Here is a 13352-nt window from a genome sequence, read left to right on the forward strand (position 1 = left end):
AATTATAATATAGTATAGATTTTGCAAATTGCAAGCATCCCTATTGAGTGTGAATATTCATAATCATAATTATATACAGTATTTATATATTTCTACAGATGTCTCTCCCTCCCTCCCTCTCTATGTGTGCATGTATTTGTGTGCATGTGCAAGCATATACAACATGCAAACTCCCAAATTTACGTATCTTGAATAGTGAGAGGGTGTGGCTTCATTTGTATATTATGTTTATAATTCACATGTCTAGGCATCATTGCACATTAAGCCAATTGTTTGTTGCACACACAACACATTATTTTATTGATCTTTGGTGAGCAAAGGAAGGCAACCACACAATAGTGAGATTGTTTTCCTTTGCCCACTAAAATATGAAGTAAGCAAGGCATAGTCTCACGAGCTTTGCAATGGCGTGAACCACATGAAGAGTGGTTAGGGAGCCTACCAAGCCAACTAATCGAATTGTTTGTTGCATATGCAACACATCATTGATTTTTGGTGTACAAAGGGAAGCAACCACACAATAGTGTGGTTGCTTCCATTTTTTCACTAAAATGTGAAGTGACCGATGCATAGTCTTGCAAGCTTCACAATGACGCCAACCATGTGAAGCGTGGTTAGTAAGCCTACCAAGGCAACTAATAAATGAGTAAATGGATTTGAATGATTCATTTTATTCCTTGGTTATTAACTTTGTCATCCACTTTTTGTATACATAATGGGTATTTGATTATCCAAATTTTTGCTCAAGCTTTATTAGAAATTAGACTCTTGGTCATCCTATTCTTCTAGCTTTTTTGGTGACGCAAATTGTATTAGGAGTGAAATAATATAAACAACCTTACATGAAGTCAAACATGAGTGCATGCATCTTACTCTTCTAGCTTTTGTCTATCCAATCAATACCTCCCATAAAGGTGTAGAGAATTAAAGTGCCACAATGCGTCACTCCTTGCAACATACAAATGGATAGTGGATTGAATGATGCCTCTTTCTCTCTTGTTTATCATCTATTCTCCCTAAAATGTTTTGGGTGGTTGATTGTTTAATTTCTCAAAACTAGCACACAAGGTGCAACTTGAACATCTTCATATCTCAAATATTTGTTGGAGTCCTTTAGAAGCTTAAGGTGTGAGAATTTCTTAATTAAAAGCAAATGTTGTTTTCTTAAGATGAAACTAAGGCACTTGTGCTAGAGACACGACTTTCATTCACAAATCTCTTTTTTTTTTCGTAAATCATTCACAAATCTCTCTCTCTCTCTCTCTCTCTCAACTTATTTACTTAGTTCAATTTTTATAGTGAAAGTGTGTATGATAAGTATTGTCTTACTTGGAAACTCTTGATTTGAATGGAAAATGAAAGTGAACATGTTTAACTTGTCGATTATATCAGACTTAGCTCTATGGTTTCTCACTTTTGAAATACATTAATGCTTAAACCCAAGGTGGGATTGTAAAACTAGGCTTAGTATCCGACGGATGACTAACCAATTGCAATACATGATGGGTCATAAAATCGATATTTCCTTGTGCTTAGAAATGGCAACCAATGCTTTAGAGTTCTAATCTATAACCACTTCTCACAACACTGTCCTTTACTCCAATGGTTAGTCTTCCGGGAGAGCTGGTTGCGAAGCCCTGTGAACCGATTAAGGTCGGTTGGGCAAAGGTTTCAAGCCATGTGAACAGATTAAGGTTGAAACCAGAAGGAAGAGGTCCAACTTCAAACCGCTTGTTCTTTCTTTATCATCATCCCAAGTGCCTCCTCTTCTTAAGCCGTAACCAAGAGCTCATATGGTATTCTATAGAACTTGAGCAGGAGGCGAGATGCAATCTTGGGTGGTCAGGAGAAAAGGATTCTGGCAATCAGTGGAGATTCCATAGAGTTTGGCAGAGCTCAAGAACCTGTCTATGCTCTCCTGGGCAAGCTCCTGAGCCCTTGACAGTATAAACAAGGCCTCATGGAGCTCCCCATCCTTCTTATCTTGGACACAAGAATACACAAGGGCAGCCCTGTACCCATCCTCTGCATTGCCTTCAAGCCCCATGATCCAGTAAGGCCCTGAGAAGCCCTGCATGGATACAAGAAGCTTGCCTGGGGAGGTGTTATTCTGCACAGCCTGCCCTGCCACAGTAGCCCATTCTTCCGAAGGCTTGGATTCATCTGCAGATATGGAAGAGGAGGCTGACCCCATGGCTATCAGCTCCAGCTCCATGTCAATCAGCCTGGTCATTATCTCCTGTGACTGCCGGTCGATTGATCCCGCAGCCTGCAACAGCCGCACCGCGGCCTCTGTATATTGCGGCTGCACAGCCAGGGATTGAGCCACGATGAGGATCGATTCACGCGCGCCTGCGATGTGCGTGACGAGCTCTGTGAGGGCTGTCTGCTGCGACAAGGCAAGACGGATGGACTTATTTAGGGTTTTCAGATTGCTGTTCTTGTCACCAGAGGCCTGGCTGAGGCGGCCGTTGGAGAATTGGATGCTGGTCACGATGGTGGACATACTGGCGAGGTTGGATTCGATCGTCTGCAGGTGGGATGAGATGTTGACGATGGCCTGGCTGAGGGCAGAGGCGTCTGCAGGGGAGGCGGCCGAGATCTCGACAACGACGCGAGAGAGGTCGTAGAGGGCGGTGCGGACGGGGCTGTGGGGGCCAAGGAGGGAGCAGACTTCCTTGGCGTCAGAGCAGACGCGGCCGGCGGCGGTGGAGAGGCGGGAGACGCCGAGGGCCGCGACGATGCCGAGGCGGGGCAGGCCGGCGGTGGCGACGGCGATCTTAGCACCCTGGCCGGGTGGGGCGGGCGGCGCGACGAGGCTGTAGTTGGCGCGGCAGCAGACAAGCCCGGCCTCGCTCTGCAGCTTGAGGCGCGCGGTGCTGCCGATCTCGTACCATTCCCCGAGATACTTCTCGATCTGGATGCTGTCGTACGTGGGTGGGGTCGCACAGGCGGCCTTGCTTACGCTTCCCTGGGAGCAGAACTCTGTCGTCGGCAGGTACTCTGGCGCAAGAGGCAGGTTGCTTGCTGCTGCTGAGGAGGAAGAATATGAGAAGTAGGGAATCGCCAGGAGCCTGAGGAACAGGAGAAGACAGGCTCTTCTGTGTCTGTGCTGCTGGACATGCCTGGCGAACATACTGGTCCTGATCTCCGCCTTGGCGGGAACATACTAGACACGAAGGAGGCTTGAACAACGAGAGAGAGAGAGAGAGAGAGAGAGAGCCTGTCTTGCCCGCGAACCGTCGCTGGATTCTCGAATCCTAACGTTTCCTCCCGCCCTTTCACCTCCATTCCCGTTTGCCAACCCGGGTGCTTCCTTCCAAATTTCAAAGGGCAATGGTGAGCATTGTGGTGATCATAAGGCCTTAGGTCCATCTCCTACATCCCACACAATCCAGGTCAATGGGTTACTAGAAGCAAGTAACTTATTACTAAGGTTGCCACTTGATTACCAAAAAAAAAAGTTAAATGATCTCTCTCTCTCTCTCATATAGGTATTAACCTCCCCTCCAAACATTAGCCATATAGGGTATATCCTTTCAGCACTAGGGATAGAGAGGAGACAAACATAGTAAAGAGTGCATGATGGCATACATGTTGCTCATTAGTGCATGTGGTTTGCCTCTTCTTAATGATGTTAGACAAGTAAGGTAGAAGCATTAAAAGTACGCCTAAATAAGGCCATTAAACTACATTTCCTTATTTTTCCTTTCAAACATGATCCTTGTTTCCTTGCATTTTTATAGAATGTTGTATATACAAATACTATGGGAACAAATTCCATTTTTATATTCCATGTGTAGAGATGCTAGAGAAAATCATTGGATTTATTGAAGAAAATTTGACACTCAAAACAAGAGTTGGCTTACGCTTATTCAATTTAGGGTTTAGGGTTGCATATGAGAATTACCAGATTTCTTTGTTAAAAATATTATATTCCCTTAGAATTTTCATGTAGTGATATTTTAGATATAGTACTTTTAACTCCACTAAGTAAAATGAATCCAATATATATATATCATATTATTTCCCTCTCTCTTTGCACACTCGAACACCCATAAGGGGAGTGCTTCATCTCCAAATATTAGCCATGTGAGACATCTTCTTTTGATACTATGAATCATTTGTAAGCCAAGTGATCCAATGCCCTCTCTCTCTCTCTCTCTCTCTCTCTCTCTCTCTCTCTCTCTCTCATGTTACTCTCTCAAGGTTCTACCACAAAAAAGACAATGGGAGTTACAATGCATGCATGGATTATTTACACAAATGACCTACAAGCTACAACATACAAAAATAGATATTGCAAGCATGACCAATGGCTCATCAATGTTGCACATTGAGAAAAGGAAGCTAACATGGATGTGGTTCATCCGAGAGTCCCAGTAGTGTAAAGTTCAATTGTCCTTTTTCACACATGTTAGATGTGCTAATTAACATCTTTCTCCTATCAGCTCTGCATGTGTTGATGGATGTCTTGCATGGGTAAACAAGCATGTGGATCTACAGATGGTTGTTATGGATTTCATTTTCATCAATTGTTGCCTATGATGGATTTCATTCTTGTGTAAGCAAGCTTGATCTTGCAATGTGTTTTCTACGTGTATCTAGCCATAGACTTCCATGGCATTCTACCTTGAATCTTTTTCTATTTGTATGGTACAAGGAGTGCTAGCCTCAAAGCCTACTGATGTATGTGGTCATTTGCAAACATATATGAGTTGAAAAAGAGGAGATGGAGGAGGAATTGCATGCTAGTTGCAAGCTTGAGGAGCATCAGTGATGGCTAATGTTGTTGTTGGTGAGGAGATCCTAATTGCCATCATGAGAAGGGCCAATAGAAGGGATGGAGAGTATGGTACAGTGCAAAGCTCTCTCTCTCTCTCTCTCTCTCTCTCTCTCTCAAAAGTAAAAGCAATTGACAAAGCTTGATGATTGAAGGGCATGTGTGTAAGTGCATGATAGCCCATTTCAATTGTAATCTCAAGCTAGAAGGGATGGAGTGGGGAAGAGGCTCTTTGATTTTCCACTCTGTGTTGTTTGAGCATACACTTTGCCACATGGCTTAAGCTATTATCAATCCTATCACCTTGCATAAGAGACCCCTTCAAGCTACATATTCAAGGAGGCAAAAGTGGAATAATTAGGGGGCATAGTCACAATGTAGCATAATAAGAAAGCCTTCATTGAGTAAGAAATTCTATATAGTTATTCTCACAAATCGAGGATAACAAGTGGAAGCACTATGATAGACACATGGAGTACAATTTCTTCAATAAGCCACACACTAGTTTAGACACTCAAAGCATAAGTCATGCAAACACATCCAAATCATTATCCTATTTGGAAATAATTGTACCTTTTATTGCATAAGGAAGATCACAAAAATACACATGCACATAGACAACATGATAGATACACACATTCTATGTACTTTCAACACAAGTCTTTTAAATAATATTCGGATTAGATTGGCTATTAAAAACACAAACCATATTGAATTTCAAAACACAAACAATTAGGATACATAATTATCTACCCATCCCACTCCTAGCTCTAGCTAATAGAGAAGAAATGTAGCATGTACCCAACTCATCCATGAAACACCCCTAGTATCTCAAGACAAAAGAATACATGACATAAAATACATACTCCAAGAGTACAATGAATTGTTTAAGCAAAGAAACATTACTAACAGTGCCAATCTTCCTTTTCGCAATCATGAAATCAAAATAGGGATAGTGACACCAATTAAAATAGCCATAAGAAGGAGATCTCTGAAAGAGAATCACTATATCGATGAAGCTGTCAAAAATATGTTACAAAAAGAAATCATAGTGCAGTCATCAAGTGATTGGGCAAGTGAACCCCACTTAGTGAAGAAAGATGATGGATCTTATTGCTTTTGCATTGATTTTGGGCCATTGAACAAAATTACACAACATGATATTTTACCCTCTTTCCCAACTAGATAATCTATTGGATACATTGGGAAAATCAAGATATTTCACATCCTTAGACTTTACATCTAGTTATTGGCAAATCCCATTGACAAAAAAGGATGCACATAAGACAATCTTCCACACAACATCATGATTATACCAATTTACATGAGTGCTAGTTGGACTCAATGAAGTTATCAATACATTTCAATGAATGGGAAATAAAATCTTTGGGGATCTAATAGAAAGAAAAGTGCTCGCAATCTACCTAGATGATATCCTGATTCATACAACAAGTTAGAAAGAGCATAAGCAAATAATGAGGGAAGTACTAGAGAGAAGAAATAAATAAATTTACAACTGCAACCCCACAAGTGTAAGTGGGGTGCAACATGATTAAAGTTCATGGGGCTCATAACATTAGCTACAGGCATCTGCATAAACCCCACAAAAATCAATGCAACCCAAAAATTCTTAGAACCTACAATAGTAAAAAAACTACACACATATCTTCCAAAAGCCCTTACAAACACATATACGGATTGCTACCACACACACCCCATGTTTGGACATTTGGGCTTTCACAAATTACTAGACCAAATAAGAAAAAGATACTACTAGCCTTAGATGTGAAGTGCAATAGCACAATATACAAGAGAATGCAACCAATGTCAATCATTCAAAAATCCTCCAATAAACTATGGGAAGTTGCAACCAATCATATCAACTCCATTAAATCTTAAGAATAAGGTGCTTTAGCCTAGCCTTCTCTATAGGTCTCTTAGGCAATCCATGCTCTAGGACTTGGACTGTGTCATTTGCCCAATATGGCATTAGATCGGCCCTGAATAAGTCCCTCTCACTAGACATGCTAAATAGGTACGCATCAGGCAAGTCGTCTACGATGCCCTCTCCAGCAGCTTCTCCTATGGGTATGCAAGACATATGGTTTTCCATGTAATACTACTTACCCTTGCATACAACCACAGAGAAGTAAAATTCTAGAAGCAAAAGTAACCATCTAGCTATGCATCCTGTAGTGCAAGGTTTGTTTACTAGATAAAGTAAATCTTGATGGTCAACGAAGAAGGTAAAGGACATAGCCAAAAGATAACGACGAAACTTCTTTACAGCAAATACAATGGCTAGGCCTTCCCTCTCCATTGTGGAATAATTCATCTCCTTACCTGTGAGTTGTTAGCTAGCAAAGCTCACAAGATAATCAAGATTGCGTTCACCAAGTTGGCACAAAATAGCTCCCACGGCGAACGTTGAGGCATCAATGTGCACGTGGAATGTTACGTTCCAATCTGGGGCTCGTAGGGTTGGTGCGATTGTGAGAGCCTTTTTAGTTCCTCATAGGCACGTTAGCATTCCTTGATCCACTGGAATACAATTAGCAATTTGTAAAGGGGTCTAGCAATCAATGCATAGTTCAAAATGAATCGCTGATAGTACCTTGGGTATCCTAGGAAGCACTGAACTCCCTTACAGTTCATGGGTGGTGGTAAATCAACAATGACTCTGACTTTGGAGAAGTCGGTGGCAATGCCATTCTTAGACACCACGTGCCCTAAGATACATCCGTATTTTACCTAGAATTGGCACTTCAAGGGGTTCAAGGAGAGATTATACAGGCTACACTGCTCAAGGATTGTGTGAAGTTTATCTAGGTGTTCCCTCCAACTGGGGTGAACACATAGATCATCAACAAATACCTCCAATGCTCGCCTAAGCATGTCTTTGAAGATGCCACATATGAGGCAGTGAAAGGTAGGTGGTGCATTCCATCAGCCCAAATGGCATGACTATGTAGGCAAACATGCCCATTCTGTCGCAAACATTGTCTTATGCTTGTCGTCGGGGTGTACTTGCACCTGGTTATAACTTGAGAAGCTATCCAGGAAACTGTAGGCCTCCTTTCTTGCTACTCTTTCGAGCATGTGCTCCATGTAGGGTAGTTGATAGTTATCTCTCTTTGTCGCAGCATTGACTTTTTTATAGTTTATGCACACTTGAATTTTTCCATTCTTCTTCAGGACAATCACTATAGGCGATACCTAGTCTATGTGCTTGATTTTTTAGATGGATCGGGCCTTCAACATCCTATCTATCTCCTCCTTAACAGCGTGTGTGTGCTTTGGATTCATCAAATCGTTATCTTCTAACTGCTCATCATCTCTTAGGTTTCTATTCTCAACCCTCTTCTCTTCTATGATTAGTGCCCAATTGTACATTAGGTTCAAGTCATGCACTTTGGTCCACCGCCACTTTGGCTTGTCCATGAGATCCCTGAGGGGTTTGAGATTGGTAGATGGGTTATCCGCTCTCTTGTCAAGTATTCAAGGATCCCTTGGAGCTCGAGTTTGTTAGAAGGAATGTAAAAAGGGACATGTATTGGTTGTATGCTAGAGCTCATGGCCATCATGCAAAGTGGTTGATGGCAGGATCTTACCCTTTAGTAGTAGCTGATATGTTGTGGCTTTGTGGGACTCACTGGCTATCCTTGCAGCCCGCTTCTTATAATCCTCTTTGTCATCCAAGAATGGCAAATCGATGGTGGCTAGCACATCCATCCAATCCCGCTCGTTCTCTAGGCAAGGGATACACTTTGTCAGTGGCCCGTAAGAATTCCTACCCTATGAGTCTCCTTTCAAGATAGCGGAGATGGCATCTAGGTCGACTAGCATAGTCTTCTAGGTATCCATCTCGACTCTTATAGCCTCTGATTTATTGCCTAAGAATATGAGACCATTGTGCCAATCTCCTATTACTCGTGCATTTTGCATCCAGGGTCAGCCTAGCTGGATGTTCTATTCCACTCCCTTCATGACTATGAAGTTCACTGAGAACTAGACTCCTGCTATCTTCAAGGGCTAGTCTTTTAGTACCCCAAATGGCCTAACTTTTATTTCGCAGGCTAGTGTGACGTTAAACCTTGCAGTCTCCACAGGTGGGTTACCCCAAGCCTGTAGGATTGCATGGTTGAGTACACTGACTCCTGCTCATGTGTCTACTATCCGCTTTCTTGTGGCGTCCCCTAATGTTATGTCAAGTAGTACTGCATGCATTTTCATGTCTTCCCAGAAAGCATTCATGTATAAGGACTTAGGCACTGAGCTTAGAGTCAAGCTAGGTATTTGTGTGGATGCATCATGGTCGGGTAAGTTGGTCACTCCAAGCTTAATTGGTCTTTCTACCCATTACTTCAGCATTTGCCATAAATTTGGATTTTGTCTAAGCAATTCTCCCAAAGATAGAGTCACAGGGGCCGATATCAACACCATGAGTAGTTGCCAACCGCCTGCTTTTCCTTGGGCTCTATGCTCCTTTGCCAATGATCTTGGGCAATCTGCCAACTTGTGGTGCCTAGCCTCTGTCCATGCGGTGCTATGTGGAGTGTGGATGCATCTCTTGATCTTGACCAAGTAGGCAAGACTGGTATGCTCACGCTAGAGAGCTCATTGATCTCATCTTTGATAATGGGTTTCGCATCCTTTCTCTCACCCACTCCTTGACTTTATCAACCACTTCTAATTGGTGCCTCGTATCAGGATATTCTTCGATCTTGGCACTCCCTTTTTTTGCTATCTTAGGAGCAGATGTCTCTGCTTTTGCATTTGTGACTTTCTTTTCCTTTGTGGTAACATGGTGGCACCATTTGTCTTAAAAGCATAATCTTTGTCTCAGGCCTCTTCCTCCTTCTCCTATGGCTTTTCTTCCCCATTGAGGCTGTGTCGAGGTTGCTAGGTTCGAGTAATGAAATATCGGACAACTTTGCTTGTGCTCAGGTTATGGCATTTAGCTGAACTGGCATGGCTTCACCATCAAGTGTCCGCCCCAATGGTATGGATGGCACGATAATTGAACTAGTGGAAGGTTTTAGCCTAGGGCACTTGGTGTACAAGTGTATGATTCCACACTTAGGGCATCTCAGGTCAACCTTGTCTTGATTGGCTTGCTCCCTTTTGGGGCATTGAGATGAGATGTGCCATGGGTGTCCAACATGCAATGGGTTCTTGGTTCTATCCTCCTAGATCTCTACCTCTTCGCCTGCCCAATGCCATCACTAGCATTTATCTAAAATCCATCAAGATGAGATTACCCTCGTCATCGTAAGAGATGTAACGGTTCACATATGCTTCATCCTCGTTCGGCTCCTCTACGTAATGTATCAGAGTGTCGCTTGGTGGGTGGATCATGATGGGTCCAAGTGGTCTAGGTATCCCTATGGGGTTGATATCCATCCTAGGGACAACTAGTTTTGCATCATTGGTGTTGGGAGAGCTAGTGGAGCTCTCCTTTTGAAATGTGGCGGTCTATTCCCTAGGTAGTAAGGCTAATTGTATGACTGTGAGTATGGCAATCACCTCGATAATTGGCAATGCATTGCATCATGGCCAAACCTATTGCAATTGACACACAGGGTCTAGATCTATGATCTATGCACTCGGCCAGAAGGTGGTTTCCTTCACAATGCATGCATTGCACGTGAGGTCGTGCAAGCCTTCTCATCATCTCTTGAAGCCTAGCCAACTCTAGCTTCACGTCTGCCAGCTCATGGCTTTGGTTGACACTCTTTCCCTTGTCTTAGGTGCTCTGTCTAGATATTTCACTAATGGTCGCAACTCTTTCTGAGGTTCTAGAGGAAGTGTTGTCTTGGTTTGTGGGCCTTGAGCTTCTCTCCTTAAGCAAGTTATCCACTCGTATTGCTTCTTCGAAGTCCCTAGGTAGCTGGCATGTCCCTTTGTAGGTTTGAGTTTCTCACCAAGGCCTTGTAAATCTCTTCACTTGGATTCCACTTATGAACACTCTCAAGACCACTTGTTCACTAGGTTGCTCTACGCAGTGGGTGGTTGGGATTCTCTTAAAGAGACTTTACACATGGGTGATGTAGTCTCAGATATCTGTCTTGTTCTTTTGATTGACATTCATCAGCCTGACGATAAGGTTGTCAGAGTATCCGGCCTTAGAGAATTTCTTGATGAAGAGACTCTTGAGGTTATTGAATAAAGGGTTAGAATACATCAAGATCCTTTAGCACTCTATGGGTGAAGGGGTCTTTAGGGATAGTCATGGTTTGGTGACAAAGATACAGGTGATAATTGATGGGTGTCACTATAACAATTGTAAGAGTCTACATATTTGTAGTGGGTTTCCTTGCTATAATGCAAGTGATGGTATGTGCAAAAATGCAATTTGGGAATGGATCTAATGTTAAGGAACATTAGACAAGCCAAAACTTCCTAGGTCATCTAACTCTTGAGGACCCAATGAATGTGTTAACCCCAACACGAAGAAAGCAAAAGGAAATAAAAAAGACACAAGTCAAAGGGGGAAAAAAGGTAGCCCGACTGGAGAAAGAAGAGGAGAAAAGGCCAAAAGTGCAAGGGCAACCTTAAAAGTCCAAGGGAAATGCAAAAGGGGAAAGGCGCATTTTAAAATACAAAGGAGCACCCTGAAATCTTGTAAAAGAGTGCCACGCGGTGGAAAATCCGGAAAGCTAAAACACAAGATAAAGACAAAGGCCAAGGCAAAGAGAAACGGAAGACAAAGGCGCACGAGGAAAAGCGCAAGTCAAACTATTGTAAAAGAGCCCAAGCACATCATGGCTTAATTCAAGGAGCGCCGCGGGCTCTCACCCGTGCAATTTGTAAATGTAGACGAGCGGTGGAAAGGAAGCTAGGAAGATAGAAGGACAATGGGAAAAAGGGCCTAGGCTACGGCCAGTCATGTAAAAAAGGGAAAGGGGATAACCGCCCAAAAGGGATTTAGGGTTTTGTATATAAAGTTGAAAAGTGAATGAGAAGCTCATTCTTGTGTGTGGCCAAAAGTAGCTCTCCTCTTCTTCTTCTTCTTCTTCTTCTTCTTCTTGCTTGCTTGAGCTTGTGCTTGAGAGAGGGAGTGTGAGGGTGTGAGGGAGTGAGTGTGTGAGGGTGAGGGACCGAGGAGGAGAAGCTCTCCATCTTCTCCTCTCTTCTTCTCTTCTCTTCTCTTCTCTTCTCTTCTCTTCTCTTGCTCGCGGCAATGGAGCTTGGAGCTTGGAGCGGGAGGATCAAGCTTGCTTGAAGCTTGCACTTGGATCATGGAGCTACCGAAGTGCGCGGGAGAGGAGGTAACTCGAGTGGCACGGAGGTAAGCTCACTACACCCGTAGGTATGGATGGCGCGTCAGTTATGTGTGAGGTAACCATTAGTGCTTGGCTTGGAACGCTTGAAGCAATAAGTGGTCCGTGGGTCTTGGCGGTTGAGTGAAAGCTCCCACATTTTGGTTCCGTTGCCGGGACCAACAGATTCAAGCCTTGAGCGCTTCGAATCGAGCATCAAAGTAAGGATTTCCCCGAGCCGGTGCTTGAGATAGGTAGGAACTCAATCCCAATCTCGACCTACATCAAAGCTTCCAAATGTCCAAGAGGTAGGACACGACATCACCCTTAGCTCTCAACCTAAGGATGTGCCTATGCAATCCACTGTGGCTAGATCAATGGATACTCGATCTACGCAAGTGAATGCTCTAAGGGAAACAAAAGACACGACCACTTCCAATTGCTCTAAGGAATTGACACCGCAATTCACCAATAGTAGCATGTCCATTGAACTAGCTGCTACTACTTCAAATCAGGGATCACAGCAGTTACAGCCCTTGGCCGTGACAAGACCCCTTGCGGAACGTGTCCTTAGTAGTTTACCTGTGGAGGAGGTGTCACAACCAACTTCATCAACAACTCTGGCCCTTCCTGAGCACCTAAAGCCTAGGCTTGAGGAGAAACCTCTCAAAGATGTGGTCAAGGAGGTGGCGCATTGAACCACTCAACCTGACAAGGCTATTCCGCAGGCCACGACTAGGTCCCATGAGGACACACTAGAGAAGGGAAATGCTGAGGCCCAACCAGGCACATCAGCAGCGGTCAACCTAGCCCAAGGTCCTGAGCCATTAGATGCACCTGCGCTAACCAAGAAAAAGAGGAGAAAACAACGAAAACAACAACAATTGCAGGTGGTTGTGGACCCCAAGAACGTTGAGACCAAGAGCTCTGGAGAGCTGGGGAATAAAGCGTCAAGTCCATCCACCATTGAGTCCATTGATGTCTCTCCTAATAGCGATGAAACCTCAGACACATCCGTGTGGTTTGAAAAATCAAAGCAACTGTTGCCATCAACAGTTGCTTTCAACACTCAATCCACTGACAATAGAACTCACATCGACCAATCAAGAGTGGATACAACACTGTCACGACAGGATGACAAATTCACACCAGTCATACCCAAGGAGAACCATGACGCAATAACGAAGTCTTAAGAGAAACATGGAAACCCCAAGAGCATGAGCAATCCTAGCGTTGACCAATCTTGCTCAATTAGGCCTAAACCCCTAGCTATGCTAAAGCCTAGACAAACTCCTAGAACCTTGCAT

At 43.5% G+C, this 13352-nt stretch overlaps 1 protein-coding gene across 1 annotated transcript; it reads right to left on the reverse strand.

Moving 5' to 3' along the window:
- Positions 1 to 1344: 1344 nt before the first annotated feature.
- Positions 1345 to 3367, reverse strand: LOC148032713 (uncharacterized). Its single transcript, XM_087683352.1, has one exon. The coding sequence runs from the start codon at positions 3134 to 3136 to the stop codon at positions 1802 to 1804; it is 1335 nt and encodes a 444-aa protein (XP_087539478.1). The 5' UTR covers positions 3137 to 3367; the 3' UTR covers positions 1345 to 1801.
- Between the last annotated feature and the right edge of the window lie 9985 nt (positions 3368 to 13352).

The sequence above is a fragment of the Lygodium microphyllum genome, chromosome 8 (assembly GCF_053477565.2).
Source record: "Lygodium microphyllum isolate KBCC chromosome 8, Lygodium_microphyllum_v1.1.10, whole genome shotgun sequence".
Classification (NCBI taxonomy): domain Eukaryota; kingdom Viridiplantae; phylum Streptophyta; class Polypodiopsida; order Schizaeales; family Lygodiaceae; genus Lygodium; species Lygodium microphyllum.